Here is a 22,494-nt window from a genome sequence, read left to right on the forward strand (position 1 = left end):
TATATTTTTTATTTTTATTATTCAAAGTTTAGTATTCAAAAATCACCCATGGAATCAATGCATTTTTGCCAACGTAGTGGTAACTTATTGATGCCTTTCTTGAAAAACTCTGCTGGACGGGAGGCAACAAACTCTTCAAAGGCATTTTGTACTGCCTCTCGGGTATTGAATTTTTTTCCCGCCAAAAAGTAATCCAAATTCTAGAAAAAATGGAAGTCTTTAAAGGCAAGATCTTTTGAGTACGGTGGATGACGGAGAACTTCCAACCCCAGCTCTTGGCACTTGGAGACCGTCTGCTGTGAAGTATGAGGTCGCGCGTTGTCGTGCAGGAGCAGCGGAGCCGAGCGACTGACCAAAGCTGGCTGGAGACGTGCGAGCTTTCCCATTATTGTGTTTATTTCTTCACAGTACACATCTGCAGTAATGCTCATGCCGTTTGGTAAGAAGCTGTGATGAATTACACCGGCACTAGACCACCAAACAGTTACCATCACTTTCTTAGGGGTCATTTTTCGTTTAGGGCATTGTTTAGGTACTACACCAGGATCTAACCAACGAACTGAGCGCTTGCGATTATCGAATAGAATCCATTTTTCGTCCCAAGTAACAATGCGATTCCATACGCCTTCATTTGTGTGTCTGTTGAGCAGTGCAAGGCAGGTCTCGACGCGTATTTCGCACTGGCGTTTATTCAATTCGTGAGGCACCCATTTGTCGAGCTTCTTTACTATAAATTAATTATTATTGATTATTATTGGGATTAAATTTAACAATAATCTAGAAAACCAAATATTTCAACCAATTTATTCATTGATTACAATGTTAAACAATGAATATATAAAACGTGAGATTCAATATATTAAAAATATATAATTTATTCATTCGGTTTACGTATATGTATGTTAAAAAATTTATATACAAAATTCTAACTGATGTCTAGAAGTTTACGTACCAGATGGCGACCAGACTTTTATAGACGACCTCTTTCACGGAGACTACTTTATATATTGCTCGATATCTCGAGTTACAACTTATCGAATTTGAAAAAATTCATCTATTCCGAGTTTAAACTTTACGGCTACATATAAAGTATTCTCCTAGTTTTGATATTGTTTAGTTGTAAATTTTCCTCTTTTCACTTTATATCTATGTTAAAAGAATAGATAAACATAGCTCGATTATATTTTGATCAGCATTAAATGTTACGAAAGTGAAAATTGAGTTCTTTCTTTAGTAGTGTTGACAACTTTACAAAGATTATTAATTTTTTATTTCATAGATTTTTAACTTTCATTAGAACATATTTGTGCGTCTTTAATTTCGTACTTATTGACGATCCTTCTTTTCTTTATTCCGACAAAATATTTGCAGTTGTACATTAAATAGAATACGGTACATATTTCAAAACGTATATATTATATATATATATATATATATATATATATATATATATATATATATATATATATATATATATATATATATATATATAATTAATAATAATATTTTTAATATATATATATATATATATATATATATATATTAAAAAAATTAGAATAATAATATTTAATATTAGATATTAAAAAAATAGTCTTTTTATAACAATCAATATTTCAGCTTGCGTCATTGTTTCAGTTCATTAAGTTTTGTTTGTCAAATCATAATTGAATTTGTGGAGAAAAATGTAGGTCGTAACAATCCATACAAGAATTTCAATTCCTTATATTTTTTAACATCTCAATAAATATAATATTTAACAATCTCAACAAAATATTTATTTTTCAATGAACTAAATCCACGATAGAAAGTTTCAATGTATTTTTACTGAAGTATCTTTTTTTTTTAATTATTTAATCATATATTTAAAAAGTGCTTTGTGAGTATATTTTAACTTAAAATTTGATAATTAAGATTACAACAATTATTATGAAACAGATTGAAACTCTTTAAATATTTTATAGGAACCGTTATTTAAAGTTTAACATGAATATATGAATAAAACTAAATTAATAGTTACTCTAACGGTTAAGCTTTAGCAAATCAAGCAGATATCCTAAAAAAGGTTGTAATCATTATTATTAAGTAGAAAGGCAGAAATATATTACTAGTCGATATCATTTCGTCTTCATTATTTCTTCTTACAACTAACGCCCACGATTAAGTTTTGAACTGCACTTACTTTAACGAAAATATAGAATATTGCTCAATTAAAGATTGCTCACATTCTCCTTCAGTAAAACGCTTTATTGAGGTCCCACTTTTAATTCAGAAACTTATTGTGGGCTTAATAGCCCGAGAAGCCTGGTGCTCCTTAACTCTAAGTCGCATAAGAATTCGTTTGAGGGGCACTCGCGCATACAACTTAACGAACACGCTATACAAGTTTCAGAGAATTACCGTCTTTCTATTCCATTCCAAATCCTCTTCGGTTTAAGAAAGTTCAAAAGAAAGATTTTTAGTCAGGCTATGATTTTTATCGGCTTACGTTTAAAGAATTTGTAAAAAGTAAACAATACATTACTTTAACATTATTAATAAAGGAGACCCAAATAGCTCTTTCTGTGTAACAAAATGTGTGTCGCGATTTGGTTATTATCGTTAAGCCCAAAACAATTGAAAGAATTCTCATTACAAAGCCCTTTTTTTTAAATTGTCTCAATGCTGAGTGAAGTTTCCCCTGTCCACAGCTTAGCATACATGCTCGCTTGCTTTGAAATCCCGATTGCTCAAAATAAACACCGCATTATTACCGTGTTTTTATTTGTATTTAAAATAATAAACGTGTGTTACATAATCACACAAAATAATTTAAAAAAGGAACAAGAATATAACAAGAAAAAAAAGTTATGAATGATTTAATTTGTAGTATCTTCAATAAAGTAAATAGTTACTCTAAAATTACAACGTACGAGGACAGCACGAGAAGTATTTAAAAAAGTTAAATACAAGTCTCCGGAATTTTCAATGCTGTATTACTATTAATAGAAATATTAAATGGAAATAGTCGAACAAACAGCAACAACATATCGGTGACATACAGTTTGATCAAATGGGTTCTTAACAATTCGTACAAACAAAAATTGCGTTTTGCTTTCAAACGAAAAATACCGTTATCAACTCCTATCGATAAGTAATTAAAAGCATTATTAGGGATACTTCAATAAATACTGGTTAAGTCTCGATCAAATTTTAATGTAACCACATGACCAGAACCAACATTCGATTTAAAAAAATAATGATCAACCAAGTAAGAATTTATAAAAAATTCAGCCGAATAGAGAACCGCCTCCTTTTTTTTTAAATCGATTAAAAGTATAATATAGGGTCCACAGTAAAAAGCTTTCGATGAACTGCAACCTTTTCAATAAAACAGTGGTAGCAAGGAATAACGATGTCACAAAAATTGGAATCTGTAATTCTGCATACATATATACTTCGAAATCGTGTGAACTGTATTACTCAGTTGATAGAACACATTAATCGAAATTGACGATCGCGATTTAAATCCGGGCTAGCATCCCAGAGCTTACAAGTGCTAATATTTAAATTTTATTTTATACTTGCCAGTACGAATAACCGCAACCTGGTTGGTGGGCAAAAATGCCTATGCCCAGCAGTGGGGTGCTAAAATTTTTATTACATATTTTCCATTTAATACACGTTGAAGCATCCAAGTCACAATTATTTTAAAACATTTTTCTGCCATATTTATTTGCGTTTTTATCTACGCAATTTGTCCCACTTAAATATTAAATTATTGTCTATCATTCGACATTACAAAAAATTACAATAATCTTGCAAGTAATAATAAATTTACGTATGAATATATATTTCATATAAGTATTGTAATTTCTTAATTTTAGTTATTTTAATCTATTAAAATGTACTACTATTGTATAAAATCAATATACAATATTAACAACATTTTAGTTTTACTCGTACATGAGAGGATTACTTTATTTTTAGGTTGGAGGCGCGTGGGATGTTTTATTAATCTCTAATATTACAGCTATCAAACGCAAAAGGTTAATAGGTATAGAAGCCTCGGCTTAACAAAGCGATATTTTGAACTTTACTCTTCGTCAACAAAAGTTGTTAAATATTATTGAACTAGCTGTGCCCGCGACTTCAAACGCGTGGAATTTAACAAAAAGTTATTGTTATAAAATGAATAATTTTCTAAAATAAAAGTAGCTTAAGTTACTCCTTATACCTCCTTACATCAGCTGTCTACCAGTGACAGTCCCATTAAAATCGGTCCAGCCGACAGACAGACAAAAATTGTAATAAATTTTATTTTTTATTTTAACTGTACCGTGTATACATACATACATCCATATGCATCTAGTAAAAGAGGTTATTTTAATATTACAAACACTCCAATTTTATTTATTTAAATAGAGTATGTATATAGTATAGATGTAAACAATGTCTTAATATCATAAAATTAATTTTCTGAAAATGAAAATATTATAATGTTCTTGAAAAGAAAGCCCGTAGTGGAAATAGCTATATATTCTGCTTTGTTATTTTGAAAGGGTTACTCGAGCGAGAACCGAACCAACAACCGCTTGTCGTCTCGCCTGATACCAAAACTGTTTCATTCGATGCGAGAGGGGTAAAATTACAACAAAAGTTGGTTTACGGACGATAGTTTAACGTGACAACGTCATAACAAAACATCTCCTCGCACGCATAGGCCAATCGAGTGGAAGAGAGATAGATGCGGCGCAAGCGTACATTCAGCTTAACGGGACAATGAGTTATCCTTTTTTAACCGACTTCCAAAAAAGGAGGAGGTTCTCAATTGGACTGGTTTTTTTTTATGTATGTTACATCAGAACTTTTGACCGGGTAGACCGATTTCAACAAATTTTGTTTTAATCGAAAGATGGTGTGTGCCAATTGGTCCCATTTAAATTTATTTGAGATCTAACAACTACTTTTCGAGTTATATCTAATAATGCGTTTTTACTTGACGCTTTTTTCGTCGACCTTACGTTGTATCATACCGCATAACTTTCTACTGGATGTACCGATTTTGATAATTCTTTTTTTGTTGGAAAGGGGATATCCCTAGTTTGGTACCGTGGTAAGGAAACCAGGATCTGATGATGGGATCCCAGAGAAATCGAGGGAAACTCTCGAAAATCCGTAATAACTTTTTACTGGGTGTACCGATTTTGATAATTTTTAATTTAATCGAAAGCTGATGTTTATCATGTGGTCACATATTAATTTTATCGAGATCTGATAACTACTACTTTTTGAGTAATCTTTGATAACGCGTAGTTGCTTGACTATTTTTTCGTCGATCTACGTTGTATTACTACTTGTCGATGTAATTGAAGTCGGTTTTTTTTCGTTTGCGAGCAAACACAATTATCGTGCATGCAGCCGGCGTTCATCGATTTATTAGACGTTGTCACGTCAATTATAATAATAATTTATTTAAATATCAATAATAAGAGTATCTTTTATTGTGATACATGTATTAAAATACTAATAAAAATATTTTATGTTACACATATAATTAAAACATTTTTCCTAAGTCTGCAAAAATAAAAGCGATCAAACCGTGTGTACAGGTCGCCTCGGTATAAACTATACTTATATATTTAAACATTAATAATAATAACAATAAAAACTCTTTATTGTACACCAAGAATAAGCAAAATTACAAAAATAAAACCAAGAGATAAGTACAAAAGGCGGCCTTATCGCTAATGAGCGATCTCTTCCAGGCAACCTTTGGACAGAGGAAATGGTATATATGTTGATGGTTTAGGTGTACAGTTTTATCTAACACATGCAATATATTTATACAAATAAATAATGTGAAAAAAGAATAACATTATAACTATAATGTTTTAAAATATTAAATTTTTACAAGTTTATTTTGAAATCTTACAATATTATACATATTTACAGATCCCAACTTCGGAAAAATTGTTATTTACAGATAGTTGTAGTACAAATCATATCCGCGTGGAATAGTGCCAAGAATGCTGGCGGTATTACTGTGTTGAAATAGAATTCCAATTCTCTGGCCAAAAATTTACCAGCCTTCTGGTCATCAGTAGCGACAAGAAGGTGGAATCAATTCTAAAAAAATATATACTGCTACCTTATGGTATAACAATACTAATTTAAATAACATAACATTTGTACATATTTATTCCACTTGATAGAACTGGAAATACTCATATATATCTACCATTTGTAAATTAATATAAAGGCGTAATTTTCGAACCACATAAATATAAAAAATATATATGAATTTAATTTGTTTGATGTTACTGAAATATATTATTTTCATCTTTAAAAACTTCATTACAATATTCATTTCCCAAAAAAAATTATGAAAAGAGAATATAATGAAAATCTGCATAAAATTATGTTTCGTTATATAAGCCGCTTATCAAAAATCTTTCTGACTTTCCGTTCGACACGAATTTTTAATACGTAATCAATGAAAATGATCACTGGTATTTTCTGGATATATATTTTCACATAGATTGAGTACTCTTTAGAATGTTTACTGTCACTTTTAGGACTGTACCATCCTATTAATTTGTTACGTGATATTTTATTGCTTATTTTTTTTTCTATACCTATGGATACGTAAAGCAAAACCTTTGTACCCTTTTTTACAAAAATTGCGCGAACAGTGGAGTATGAAATTTTGCAAACTTGTAGTTTATATAGAGGAGCGCAGAATGCTAATATATTTTTTTAAATTATGCATAAACAATTTATTATATTAAATCAATTAAAAAAACATTACACACACTACCATGTATTTGACACACACACGCATACACACCCTTTTGTTTATTATTATGGAAGTATAATCTTTGACGACAGAATAATGTTCAAACTTATAATTTAAATGAATTATGGGCGAATTTTGACCACCGAGCGACCATTATTTATTTATTTTTACCTGATCGTAAGCTATCACCGCAGCAATACCAGAAGCACTGTAAGCGCGTTGCTGACCCTACCCCGAATTCCCGCCAGGAACTCACCTTACTCACCACTGTACACGACACTGCTTGAAAGCAGTATTATTTAGCTATAATCTTGTGTAAGGTCGAGGTACTTCCCTAGTCGGGCTGCTCCAGATTTTGAGCAGGATGTTTCCTGCTGTGCCCTACCTCAGTTAAATAAGTATGTAGTCATTATTTTTCAGAGCTTAACATTGTTTCTAAAACACATTCTTTAATTATATTATAATCGATTCACATAAAAACACAGCTCTTTGTTTACTTAATTATACATAGACTATACGTAGAACGATTTTAAAATATACGGAATATTCCGTTATTTATAAAGTAAGGAATATTGCGTTGATTCGTTTTGAAAATGCAATCTCGCAGTTAATTACATTGTCGCCGCGGCGAGACTGGCGAGTTTCGAAGGACCGGAATAAGCCTGAAGCAAAAATCATTTCTAATATTTTTATTGTGGAAGAGTGTGGACAATAGAGGTCTACGTGCCCGTCTACAATGTCCATTGATTAGGTGCGGAAAATTTTCTATAGTAAGTTATATTGTGTAAAACTCATCTGTGTCCACTTGAACTAAAATTATATTTGCTCTGTGATATTTAGATGCTAGTTGTGATATTTCATTTATATTTTTTTATATCAAGTAATTTTGTATCAATATCACACGAAATAATTACATATAAATAAAATTGAAGCGTTTGTCTGTGATGTCAGAATAAATCTGTTTCACGTGCATATTCACACGATACTAAAACAAAAATCATTTTTAAAAAATTGTCTTACTGTCTGTCTGTCTTACTGTTTGTCCGTGCTAATCTTTGGAACGGGTGAACCGATTTTTATGCGACTCTCCTTGGAAAATAGAATTTTTATATTTTTAACTACTAAAGCGATATTTACGCGAGAAAAACTGCATTTACCTACTACCCAAATAGATATAAATAACCAAACTTTTTCTATTAAAAAAATATATATATATTGTTTTTGCGCGGGTACAGCTAATATTTAATATATTTAGTAATTCAAAACAATCTAATTTAAAGCAAAGATTTCACTACTAGTATTATGGATATGCGTAATAGATACAAAAAATATAATGCGTAATAGACACGTACCTAAATATATTTAATTAAAAAGAAAATCAGACCTTAATACTTCTTGTTTAACCTTAAAGTCAAATAAGTTTCATTTAATGAAACATTACAGACAACAATTCACTTATTTATCGTTCAAGCGTACAATGTAACCTGTAGTTGCAACTTAATACGGCGAAGACGTTGCTACACATTACACGTGCATTTACAGTTTATACAGACGAGGGCCGCAGACGCTATCAAATGCAATAAATGTCTCACTTTACGACACGTTAGCTCCGACGCGTCATTCCCCAGGAAAATATTTTACTCTTCCTGATAGACGTTACAGTAATAAACTTAACATAAAGCTAGGTGTAACTTATTTAATTTCAAATTTACAAGATATCAACTTCTATGTTCTATGAATCTATCTAATACTATTAAACGAGCAATTCTTGTATGTATATATATATATATATTTTCCAGATCGATTATTATTTTTCCTTTTTTTTTTCTAATTGTACTCGTTATTTTTTATTAATATAGCCAGTACATTGTTTTATTATTATGACGGTAACATCGAAAAATATTATTCATATTTTATCATTATAATTTTTTAATATTTTTTTTATGTTTGATTTTTTATATTTATTTTGTTTTTCATTACTGTCTGTAAAAAATACATTATTCATATTTTATAAATGTGTAATTCGTATTTAAATATGATTTCCAAAAAATTTAATTAAAATTAAAAAAAAATCCCGACACAATAGCCTGAGTTGCTTTTAAAAAGTAAAAAATAATTAAAGAAACTCAATCTTAAAGTACCTAAGTAGGTACGAGTATTAATAATTCTAAAAAAATACATCGCGTTGGAGGACCGCTCCTACTTATTTATTACCTACTATTTATTTTTTCATTAGTATCAGATGCCTACCTAAGCCTTTTACCCGAGCCTTATTATTTGGGCAGACGTCGTTGACAGTCGTATCCGAAACGCAATATTTTAAAGTAATTTTATAAAAGTTTTCTTTTCTTAATTTTATTTTTAAATTCATCTTTGTTGCTTAGTTAAGTTAAGTTAGTTTAGACTATTTGTCATTGAATTGCTCGAGTAGAAATTTTTTCGTGTTCCTTAGAAGGACCGGACCGGGCATGCCTGATCTGGACCGCATAAGGTATGTAACGCAGAAGATATGTCTGGACCTAATCAGGATGAGATGAGATTTCCTGATCGGGTCCAGATCAGAAAATCTCATCTCATCCTAATCAGCCGGCTCGGTCCGGTCCTTTTAAAAAACACGAATGTATATTCTTGAAAAAATCGTTTAATAAAAAAAAACGAATTGATATTATAAATATGTTACTTAACATTATTATTATTATATTTATTTGCGTTTATTTTTTCTAATGTACTATTTATTTATATTTTTACTTTAAATATTTATTATTTTTATTTATTTTTATATTATTAATTAATTATTATTATTAATTAAATTTTATTTATTAACTTCTAATAATTAACTACTTCCTACTACTTACGACTGCTCCACTGTGTAGAAATGGTCTCCCTGCTAGACTGTCCTGATAACTGTATATATACTAAGTGCGCTTAAAAACATTGATAGCGCGATTTAGGCTCAGTTCGCGTAATTTCTTTCAGGCTATCCTGATCTGGACCAGACCGGGTCCTGGTTCCAGTATGCCTTACCAAACTTGATTATATTTTACATCAGGCTATCCTGATCTGGACCGGACCGGTCGAATTGAGTAACCTCCTCCTTTTTGAAGGCGGGTAAAAAAAAACTTCATCCAAACCGGCAGTGAATCATTTTAACTCCCTCTTCTACTAATCCTTCACAATTTACTAAAAATACCGAGCTAAGCTCGGTCACCCAGGTACTTATTATAACAATTTAACAAGTGTATTTAGTACAAAGCAAAACTTTATACCTATTACTGTTATTGGTTTCATATTTTATAAATAAGAAAAAATATGACGTGAAACGTCTTAAAAGTAGGCAGGATTTCGTCATTTTTAATTTAATTAGAAGTTTAAGAAGTAATTATAGTTTAATTCGTAAAGCTTAGAAAGTATACTATTTCTAAAGAAAGACAGACGTCAGTTCTATTACTGTACAATCCGTCCATATCACGCCGATCCCTGACGTTATAACGCGATGACGTAAACAAAAGCGTCCATTTTCTACGGAGTTCAAAGATCCTTGCAATCCTCTCAGTGCAGACCTGGAATATTGAAATAAACATGTTGAAAGTTCCGTTACTTTTGTTACGAAGAGAAACAATAACTTGACACAAGAGAGGACACATTTCTGTCGGTATACGAACATTCACTTTTGTAATTACTTATGAAACTCATTCAGGATTTTTACACAATGCAATAACAATAATTGCAATAAGTCTTAAATATTTTTACATGAGTTGCATAGCGCTGATAGTAACATTTCCTATTTAATATTTATCATTAATAAAATTTCCGAAGAATTTTAAATCCAACTGAGGTAGGGCAGCAGGAATTTCCTGCTCAAAATCTTGAGCAGCCCGATTAAGGAAGTACCTCGACCTTACAGAAGATTACAGCTAAATAATATTACTTTCTAGCAGTGTTATGTTCCTGTGGTGATTAAGGTGACCAAAGCCCCTAGGGGGATTGGGGATTGGGGATAGGCTCAGCAAAGCGCTTGCGATGCTTCTGGTGTTGCAAGCCTCTGTATGCTAAAGTCTTTGCTCACCATCAGGTGAGTGTGAAGTGATAATTTAGTTTATAAAAATTTAACTGAAGGGATAAGCAAAACTCGCCACTTTTGGACAGTATTTAGTATTATAAGAAAATGACGTTTTCCATACAAGTTATGTCAAATTTAAATCATTAATCACTCATAATATTTATTGTAATCAGATTACTTTAGCTTTTGTAGCAGACTACTGAGCAGTGGAAACAAGAGCTTAAGACAAATTAATAGTTAAAGTTAGACTAAAATCAAGAAAAAACAAACTTTTTAAAAACTGGACATTAGACGTCGTCTGCAAAAAAACCACTACTGACAATGCTCTATTCTAAAACTTTTTAAAAACCCAAAACAGGAAATCAATCAACAAAAAAACTAAAAAACACGAAGTTCTCCGAGTTCCACGTGATCTTGATTATATTTATTATTTATTTATTATTTTATTACTTCTAGCATAAATATAATCAAACACTTTTACGTAGTAAAAAAAAGGAAAAAACAGCAGTACAGAAATAAAATAAAACAAAAAGTACTTACAATGACAGCATGCGAAGGCGGTCTTATTGCTTTAAGCAATCTCTTCCAGACAACCCCAGGTAAAAGGAGATTATTAGTAACAAAGTGCGTAGTTATATTTATATTTTAATTGTACGGGGTTTTAAACAAACCTCGGTATAACCAAAATACCTTCCAGTCACAATTTTTAGTTAACCTTTAGATAAACTTTACATTTAATTTGTTTAATCCACAGCACACATAGATAGTTTGTAAACTTTCATAAAATGTTTAGTAGTGATCTTATTGATACAGGTTATCAAGAAACTGAACAATAACATAATTACGAAAGGAGCAAATTTAATTTAACATTAAAGCGAATGAACAAATTACAGTAAGTCACCTTCATTCCCGTCTTATTCATTAAGATTACGAACTCTTGAAAACTCCCAAAAAGGTTGGGAAAATAAAACGAATTACGCCTGTTCTAACGTAAGAGTAAAAACACCTTCGTCTCAAAACTTTTTACAAATTGACATAAAATATTATCTGCGAAATGAAGAGAAAACGTCTTACATAATAACGTACTAATTAATGAACAAGATAAAATGACGCAATAATTAAAATAGGCCCAAGGCGCTGCGGGAACCGTAAACGCTATTCGTTTTTTCTTTAGAGTTTAGAGAAAAACCTGGTTTTAAATATAATATAATATAATATATTCTAAAGAAAAAAAATCCTGCTAAAGTTACGGCTAAATTTACTAAATACTCATCTTAATATATATAAATCTCGTGTCACAATGTTTGTCCGCGATGAACTCTTAAACTACTTAACCGATTTAAGTCAAATTTGCACACCGTGTGCAGTTTGATCCAACTTGAAAGATAGGGTATATTTTGTTTTGATATATGTAATTATTATATTTAAGAAAAAAAATAAGGCGATACGAAGTTTGCCAGGTCAGCTAGTATTATATATAGAAAAGAAAGTTCATATACATAACGTTAAATTAATATATCTACAAAAAGTAACTGAAACAACTGTAGACTTCACTAAAATTAATTATAAAGAACTTTCTGAACAACCGCTCTGGCGTAGTAGTCGTCTAAAACACCGACGATTTGCGGGTTAGATTCTCGGTCGGGGTGGATGTAGGCTACTTAATATTTGCCTTTATATACAAATATTTCTTTACAATTTGGATGTCCGTCCTTGTGTCTCCCCACCGTGCCTCGGAGAATACGTTAAACCGTCGTTCCCGGTTTCAATCATAAAATACCTGATAATTATCGTTACTCATAGTAGGGAACATATACGCCAACCCGCAATGGAGCAGCGTGGTGGATTAAGCTCCAATCCTTCTCCTACATGGAAAAAGAGGTATATGCTCAGAAACGGGATGTTACAGGCTGAATGCACTTTCTGAAAGGTGATATTATTTAAACTACCAAAAAGAGTGTAACTTGTTATATTCAATTAACATATGTGTATACATATGTACCTATACTAATAAGGATTTTGTTAGCCAATTTAAAGTCTTGTAGTATTTTAATGTATTCGTTTAAAAAGGTACAGCTAATATATATATAATTATATGACGAAAAAATGTTAAAAAGAGACCAGTTGACAAAAAAGTAAGTAACATTAAGCAGTGTTGCAAAACCAAAATTAAAAAAATATTAGCTTAAAACAAAATAAAACTGTTTCTAGTTTCTAGTCTGTTTGTTCCCAGTATGCTTAAAATTTCTAATATGATATAACTTCCATTGCAATAAAATTTTACGTATTTTTAATAGACGTACAGTCATAAGAATTCGATAGTACCTACAGTTAGTAAATGAAAAATAAAAACTAAGGGCCTTATTGTTGTCTTGCGGAGTAATTTCGCGTCCTTATGATTAAATGGAAAATTTACTTTCTTATCCATTAACCTCTTCCGAAGAACAATAGCGATCTGGAAGAACTCCAATAAACAGAGGCTATGAAATGGAGGCAGCGAAGCGTTTCTTAACCGGAAACAATATCAAGTTGAAAAGTAGGCAACGTTTGCCGGCTTTCATTAGGTTTTAGTATTCGTTGTGAGTTCGCTGAAAGAATGATTCTGGTTATGAGAAGTTTCAACAAGAACCTTATAATTGGCTCCTCATGAAGGTCCGTCGGTTTATTCAAAAAAGCTTGGTAAAAAGCTTTTCTATCCGGATTTCATTTTTAATTTAGTATTACATCATCTTTATTATCATCAAGCCTCTCTTAGCCACATATAGGTAAGTGACCAGCGATCTGCAATGAGTAAGGCCTTTATTTTTCTCTAGACGTCTGCGTCTATATAATTCTAAAGCAACCACTGCTAAATACGTAAAAGAGAGCTCTAATAATAGGCAATAACGACTTGTGATATAAATACATCTCTATTTAAAGTAAATAAAAATTATAGTTTATAATAATTTTAAAAATAACAAGCGCAAGTGTGTAATGTATTTTTCTTCTGTGGTGGTTCTTTCTAAAACATGTTATGTTTACCTTTATATAAATTTACCAATTCTGTCTATATTTGTAGTACTAGTAACTATCATATACATTCTCAACATTTTGTTGTAAATATATCGATATAAAATTTGTAATTTATCGGCGCCGGTAGATTGCCTCACATACATCGTTTATCACACAAGCAAGAATTACCTACTTAATTATTGTTTAAATTTATAAAGGCCTACGCTCAGCCTTAGCCTGAGTTTATATTTTAAGTATAAGATAAAGGCATGATAGACGATATATATAGTATTATAAGCACTACATTTTTCCCTTTCACAGCTTTACTAGTATAATATTCTATGCCCACTAAATTTAAGACTAAAATTAATGAATTATATTTATTTTTATTACAAAAATTTTAACATAAACAATATTTAGTTTTAATGAATTCACTAATTACTAAAATTTATTTTAGCTATATAAATTTAAATACTTTTTTTAGGTCCTTCAGTCCTTCTAACATTAGCTATCTGACAGTGATCACCTCGACAGAATCAATTGAACTGTTTTAAATAAGAAACTATAAACACAAACTACTATATAAGTGTTTAAATAACTATATAAACGATATTTTTAGCTTAACAAGTAAATTTAATTTAATGTACAAAAAACCAGGTAAATATGTAACAAATAAATAATTAGACCAGTATGATCAGCCTTTCAAAAGCTAAAAATACAAACCACGTATTTTTTTTTTAACATTAGGTGTAATTGCATTATTTAGCGTAGACTAAATCCCTGGGCTATTGCATTCTGTTGAAATTTCCACAAGGCTATCAAACGCAGTAGATGTCTCATTTTACGACATATTAGGCGACGCGTCGCTCCCCAGGAAAATATTTCATTCCTTACAGAGGATGGCATAATAAACTTTCGCAAAAGCAGGTGGAACTCATTAAATTTCTACGCTCCGAAATACCTTAAAAGGATTTCAATCCTAATCTTAATTAACCAAGACGCAAATGATGCTGTAAGTTATATTTTAATTACATGAAACTTATTCAAATTGCAATAATAATTATTATAGTATTTTAATTTGTATGAAAAACAATTAATTAAACGTTCTCGAAAACACTTTAATTAAATATGTAAAACATAAAATTTGATAGCAAACAGATATACAACGTTATCATAATAAAATACTATGCGACTGATTGAATAATCAGTTAAATGAATTAATTGAACTCATTCATTTACATTTGTATTGAGTCCTTCATGTATTCATTTTACAACACACATATATCAGCAATGATTTTTGAAATGTTTCAGAATTAAACACACAGATGTATTAGCTGTTTTGTTAGTTCGACCATAACGTAGGTGAAATGGAAGATAGCACATAGGCTCTGTAAATCTTGAAGTTTATTGAACTGTTGTTACTTAAATTTCTATAAAGAAAAATCTACTTAAGGAAAATAAAAACGAGATACCGAATATTTACATCTTTTTCGATTTACTTCAATATGATCAAAATCGTGGACAATAACTAATATAACATAATAAAATAAAATAAAGTTATTACTATCAAAAATATAAACGCAATTTTAACTGAAGGTATTTTCCACCGAGTTTCATGCGGTGAAAATTGGGCGTGAACAATGAAGGTTTATGTCAGAGGTCGGCTATAACTTAGCAATCTTGTGTGTTGATTCGTATTTTAAAAACGCAATTTGTAGCTAATATTGTCAAAGCGGTACGCCTGGGGACGAACGAAAAATCTCCGAGGAGGGAAAATTCTTTTATTCAGCTATTTTCTGAGCGTAACGTCGGATAATTTGAGGTTACGGAAGCGCAGTTACAATGCTCTTTGATGAGATAAATAAAATTAGGTTTCAGTGATTGTCTATTTATGTTATTATAGCTCCAAAAATAATATATAGCTATTATTCTTTATTTTATTTTTTGGCGAATCACGGTTACAAAGTACTTTCTACTAGCTACTGCGTTTCCAGAAAATTATAACCTGGGGATCTTTAAAGTCGCGAGTGAATAGGTTACTTCTAGGTAAGCGTGCTCCATCTTAGTCCGCTTTTTCACTTATCATTAGGTGAAATAGTGGTCAAACGCAAGCCTATCATTGTATAAATAAAAAAAAGCTTCAGCCTGTAATATTCAACTGCTGGGCATAGGCACCTTTCCCCGTGTAGAAAAAGGATCAGAGCTTAATCCACCACGCTGCTCCAATGTGGGTTGATGAATATATTCCCTACTATGAGTAACGATCGCTATCAAGTGTACTAAAAATGACGGAATGATGTTTTAAAATCGAATAAGTTATATATCATTTGCATTGAACGAAAGATAACCAGAAATTGCTAGCATTTTATGTACCTAAGTCAAAAATAAAGAGTGTGCCGAAATTGATCTCCATTGTACTACAAATTCAACACTTTGGCCTTCACTTAAAAATTCTAAATGTTTCACTATCAATCCCGCAGATTGTCACGTTTAGCTTTTGATACTTTTGCATTTTTATGATCTTGTCGTTATGCTCCCAATGGCTATACTAGAGTTAACATTTTAATTAATTGCATTATTGCACCTTCATGTAATGTTATTAGCTTAGTCATTGTGTGATCAATATTATGCTCGTGTATGAAAGCACTAGAGGTACAAACTATACAACTTGTTGGTCTTTACTATCTTTAATCATAGATACTATTTTATTTCTGACCTTAATATACTTATACACATTCTGTTTGACATCTTAAACTTCTTTTACATTTTTTTATCAAATCTTCTCAATGAACAATAAAATATTTATTTTGACAGTTCTATTCAAATTTAATTAAAATTCTGTTATTGTAATTCAATTAATAAAAATAAAATTAATTAAGTCATGCATTAACTGTTAAAGAGTAAGGATCTTTTGAGAGATTAAGTAAGTAAATCATGAAGTAGGTATTCAAAAGCGGCTTATAGATAATGTAATTTGCAACACACCGCATCTGAATCGATACGTCGAATGTACATAGGAACCGCACTAAACATTTCAATTTATAAAGCCGAAATTGGTTTTAGCGTGTTTGATCGAGGACGCGCCAACATGATCGAGTACACCAATGGTGGGCTTTAAATATACTGCTCTCTACAAAAACAATTGATTCAATTAAATGAATATTAGTCAGAGCGTCCATCGTAGTATATACAGTTATAACATGTCCATTCAACGGTTATCGGTTTATCAGTCTGGTCGTGCTGTCCATTGATAAATAATTATTACTGAATATATTAATAACTACCTATTGTTTAGTACTTACTTGATTGGTACAGTTGAAACGTTGACATGGCTACCAGTCTAATTAAAATCATCTAAAATTACTTAAATACTATAAGGTATTTGTTTATTCTATAGTAATAAAATAAATACTGAGATATTTTAGAGCAGTCACCAAATTTAATACATTTAAAGATTTTCACAAGAAGTAAGAAGTCTCAAAGAAAAATTATGAAAAACGACTAAATATTTCAATTTATTATTGGAACCAGTTTAAAGCGATGACCGTATCTAGAGAAAGGGTCTTTCTCGCCTATCGTAATTAATTTCAGGGCAAATGAAATTCACGTTAACTTCTTTTGCTTAATTGGCCGTGAACTTGGAACAACGTGACTAAGTCTTAACTGGATAGGACTGCGCTCGTCTACTAATTTATACCTACGACTAACTTTAACCCATTTAACTTATACTCGTGATTGCATTGATTTTAAATCTTAATTTGTTTTAAAAAAAATTATGTTAAATAATTTTATATATTGAATTCAAATCCTAATTCAGCACGGAAAATTGAGACCCCTAACCTTTGATTACCTAATTATAATTATATAAGTTATTATGGTAAGAGAAGAGTAAACCATTTTTCTTATCTTTTAAATCAGCCTCCTAAATCGCTGGGAAAGTAAACAATAGCGGTGACAAATGTTTTTTTTTTTACAAGTATTATAAACAGATTTGTTGAAATATTTTAAACATTACATCTACCACTCTAGTTTTAAAAACTAGTTTTACTTAGACCATAAAACATCTCGCCACAACTTATTTAAATGGAACATCAACCATAAGTTCCAGTAAAGCTGCATAAATCTAATGAACTTCTTAATTATATTGTTAAATGGAAAATTTTATATCATGTCACAATAAAGCGAGGTGTTGGTTTTAGTTTCAGTCATCACCGAGACACACCTCAAGTGTCACTTTCAGTTATAACTAAGAATCCTGTTTGAATCAGGCAAAATAAAAGTATTAAAGACATATGTTATAATATTATATTAACCATACTTGAAATATACTACTCAAAACGAATCCTTCACAGATTATTTACATTTACAAGGATGCTTCTGAAGCCATTACACGTGAGTAAATAAATTCCAAATTCAATCACAAGCCAATATTTATAAATTAACAAGACGATCCACGCGTTTTACCCTAATGTTTAAAATTAAAACAGAATTCGAGGCATTGCGTATAATCTGATCTATGATTGAAGTCATTTTATGGGAATAATTATAACTCTCAAAATTAATTGCTAATTAAAATTATATACAAACCGAATTCCTATACAGTAGAAAAATGTCAATACTTAATATTCATAAATACTAATGCACTGACACCTTTTAACAGTCTGTAAAAAGGGTTCAAACCGCCCTTGCCCATTAATATTCATAAACCAATCAAGCGACAAAAACTTTTAAATTAGTGACAAAAGAATTTACTTCTCTACCTATGTAATGACTATAAAGAAAATATTAGACTTTTTTTAACCGACTTCAAAAAAAGGAGGAGGTTACTCAATTCGACCGTATATATATATATATTTTTTTTTATGTATGTTCGGAGATAACTTCTTCGTTTGTGAACCGATTTTGATAATTCTTTTTTTGTTGGAAAGGAGATATTCATAGTTTGGTACCATGACAAGGAAACCAGGATCTGATGATGGGATCCTAGAGAAATCGAGGGAAACTTTCAAAAATCGTAAGGGTGACTAGTAAATTTAATCATGTTTTCATTAAGTACTATAAAGCACTACTATTTAATAAAGGTCTGGAGTCGATCTGATGATGGAGACGAAAGATAGTCGAGGGAACTTTTCAACGATTTATAGTAATTACCTACTGTTTGAACTTAATTCGTTTCTATTGATGAGAACTTTGCACCTGTATGAGTTATAAGTGCCATTACAGTCTGATGATGGAGACGAAAGTTAGTCGAGGGAACTCTTTAACGATTTATAGCAATTACCTGCTGTTTGAACTTAATTCGATTCTATTGATGAGAACTTTGCATATATATGAGTTATAAGTGCCATTTCAGTCTGATGATGGAGACGAAAGATAGTCGAGGGTACTCTTCAACGACTTATAGCAATTACCTGCTGTTTGAACTTAATTCGTTTCTATTGATGAGAACTTTGCACCTATATGAGTTACAAGTGCCATTAAAGTCTGATGATGGAGACGAAAGATAGTCGAGGGAACTTTTCAACGATTTATAGCAATTACCTGCTGTGTGATCATCCATAAACCCTCGAGGGAATTTCTCAACAATTTACAGCAGTTACCTTATGCTGTTTGACGACCGCTTTGATATAATGGTGCATGTGCCGTGTCGGCGGCGCCTAAACACCGACGGTCGCGGGTTCTATTCCCGCTCGGAGTGGATATTTATGTTTATACAAATATTTATTTTCGGTCTAGTTGTTAATCCTTGTGATTCTCCCAACCTAGCCTCGAGAACACGCTAGGCTGTCCGTCCCGGTTGTTATTACGTACACCTGATAGCGAACTTTACTCATAGTATGTCGACGCGTTAGCGCAGCGGTCACAGCACCGGCTGTTGCGCTGGCGTTAGTGGGTTCAATCCCCGCGCACGACAGACATTTGTATTGGCCGTATAGATGTTTGTCGTGATCTGGGTGTTTGTGCTTGTGTGTTGTGTATGTTTCCGAACCCCCGACATAAGGGAAAAAGCATCCTTGTTATAGGTCTACCCATCACTAAAAATTGTAAAATAAAATAATTTTTAACAAAAAAAAACCGACTTCAAAACGGAAACTAAAAAGTGAAAAATAAATTTACTTAGTACAAAGTAATTCGTATTTTGATTTAGTTAGGCAGAAATGATTAAATAAATATTTTATAATTTTGAAGTTGGTGCCAAGTAAATACTACAACAACCTGGCTACAATAACAAATACAAACAACACACACACAACAAACAAGTACAAAAAATATTATTAGATATGTCAAAACAATAACAGAATAATAACAGTATTCAACCTAATAGTCAATGAAACAAATTATGAAAGAAAACTGAATACAACTTATGAGTAGATACTAGAGTAGTTATTGTTTTACTTGGCACCGACTTCAAAATTATAAAATATTTATTTAATCATTTCTGCCTAACTAAATCAAAATACGAATTACTTTGTACTAAGTAAATTTATTTTTCACTTTTTAGTTTCCGTTTTGAAGTCGGTTTTTTTTTTGTTAAAAATTATTTTATATGGCTACTTAATGTAATGAAAATGTAATAAATAATAATAATTTGAATACTTCCATATTTTCTGTAAGCATAAAATAATATTATGTCCTTACTTTCTGACTTATTCATAATTTTAATACACTTTACCATACGCTCAAAGATAATAAACCAATGTTAAATCCGTGTATTTTGTAAAAATCAATTTTATAGAGGTAAATTGCTACAGCAAAATGTTCTTATTTTTGAAACTTCAATTCTAAAACTTTATAGGATTATTAATAAATACAACGCCAATGCGGATAAAATTATTAAATTATAGTTAAATAAAAACTAAATAGCTATTTTGTAATAATGAAAAGAAAGAGACGAAAATAAACTTAACTAACACACTATTACAATGTAAATATTTTAAAAAATGACTATCCCTCTTCATAAAAAGGTAGCTTTTCAGTGTTCTGAGTTCCACAGCCTCCTAAAAGTTGAGCGTGATATGTGAACTTTTATAGTAAATAATATTTTTATACATATATACATATGACTATTTTTTGAGTTTATTCATCATCAGTGACGGTAAGAGCGACGTTTTAAAGCGCTTTATGCTGTTTATTAACTGACTTCCAAAAAAGGAGGAGGTTCCCCATTCGATTGTATTTTTTTATGTATGCTACATCAAAAATTTTGACTGGGTGACCGATTTCGATAAAAAAACAATTAATCGAAAGGTGGTGCGTGTCATGTGGTCCTTTTTAAATTTAATTGAGAATTTTTACAATACTTAGTTACATATTATACGTATATAATATGTAGTAAGGCGCCGGACAACACATCGGGTCCTGAGCACCTTGACGGTGAAAAAGTTTGAGACAACAGGTGGACACTCAAGGTAACAGCGTGGAATGGCTCTCTAAAGAAGTGTCGCATTAACAGACACCACGTTGAAAGAAAGCGTAAAATATAGCTGAACAAATATAGATAAATACAACTGGAAAAAAAAATGTGAAAATCTTTAGACGAATTATTTATCTATGATAATGAAAAGTGAAGGACAGCAGAGTGACAGCTAAAAAGATTTCATTTATTAAATAATGTTTTTTATTATTACATTTTTTAAATATTTTTTCATTGTGTAAATAATTAATTATTAAATATTGTTAATAAGTTATCAATGAACAATATGTAACATACTCGTATGTAAAAATATGTAAGAACAATAATTTTTTTTAAAGCAAGGGGGCTTGATTTGATTCGTTCACTTCACAATACAAAGAAGTTTCTCAGTAGATTCAAAGCTAGCCGTGTAGTCAGACAACATACCTTCATTTTGTATTTGGACTCAAAAAGAGCACAAATTACTATGTCGCTAAACTTTGTATTATAAAGAAAATGTTAAAAGAAGAAAAAAGAGAGACGCGTTGGCGTCAAAGCAATAGTTTTTGCGCTGGCGGTCATAAGTTCGATCCATGCTCACGGCTCATGGCAAATATTTATATGGTTAATATATAGATTTTTACCGTAATTTAAGTGTTTTTGTATTGTGTGTGTTTCCGACTCATTTGGAAGTGAAGCGTTTATTTTTTAATCGTGTTTAAAATGATTAATTGGCGGACTGAAAAGGGTTCCGTAATCAGTTGTAGTGGACAAAAATGGAAGATTACTAACGACCTTTAAAAGGACCTTTATCCCATGTACATTCAATTTATTATTATTTATTTCGTTTTCTATGTAAACTTTATATCTATTTTTTAATTATTTAACTTACATAGTTAAGAGTCTGAACCTTTCGATGCAATTAGTACCTATGTGTTAATAAAGTGTAAAATTAATAATTTTTAGGAATTTATTTAATGCTACAATTAAGTAATAAGCACCGTGATAAAATTTTAAAAAAATATTAGCGTTTCTAAATAGGTAAAATAGTTATTTTAAATAAGTAATTATTTTTTTTAAGACAAGAACAATGTCATTAATTTGTGTTCCAGTATCAAAATTATTGTAGTCTTAAATTTCATGAACTTGTTTAAATAGAAATAGTAAACTAACATTGTCTTTCAGAACACATCAAACTAACATTTTGAGAGACCTAATGGGTTGATGCTGGATCCCCAGAAAGGGACCGGTCTCTATTGTTGGAAGCAAACTACC

At 30.8% G+C, this 22,494-nt stretch overlaps 1 protein-coding gene across 1 annotated transcript; it reads right to left on the minus strand.

Annotated features, from left to right (window-relative positions):
* LOC123656608 (histone-lysine N-methyltransferase SETMAR-like) lies at positions 1-17,156 on the minus strand. Its single transcript, XM_045592276.1, is given in 2 exon segments — positions 1-727; positions 17,129-17,156. Coding segments are annotated over 2 exon segments (720 nt in total). The 3' UTR covers positions 1-35.
* Positions 17,157-22,494: the final 5,338 nt, after the last annotated feature.

The sequence above is a fragment of the Melitaea cinxia genome, chromosome 9, assembly GCF_905220565.1.
Source record: "Melitaea cinxia chromosome 9, ilMelCinx1.1, whole genome shotgun sequence".
Classification (NCBI taxonomy): domain Eukaryota; kingdom Metazoa; phylum Arthropoda; class Insecta; order Lepidoptera; family Nymphalidae; genus Melitaea; species Melitaea cinxia.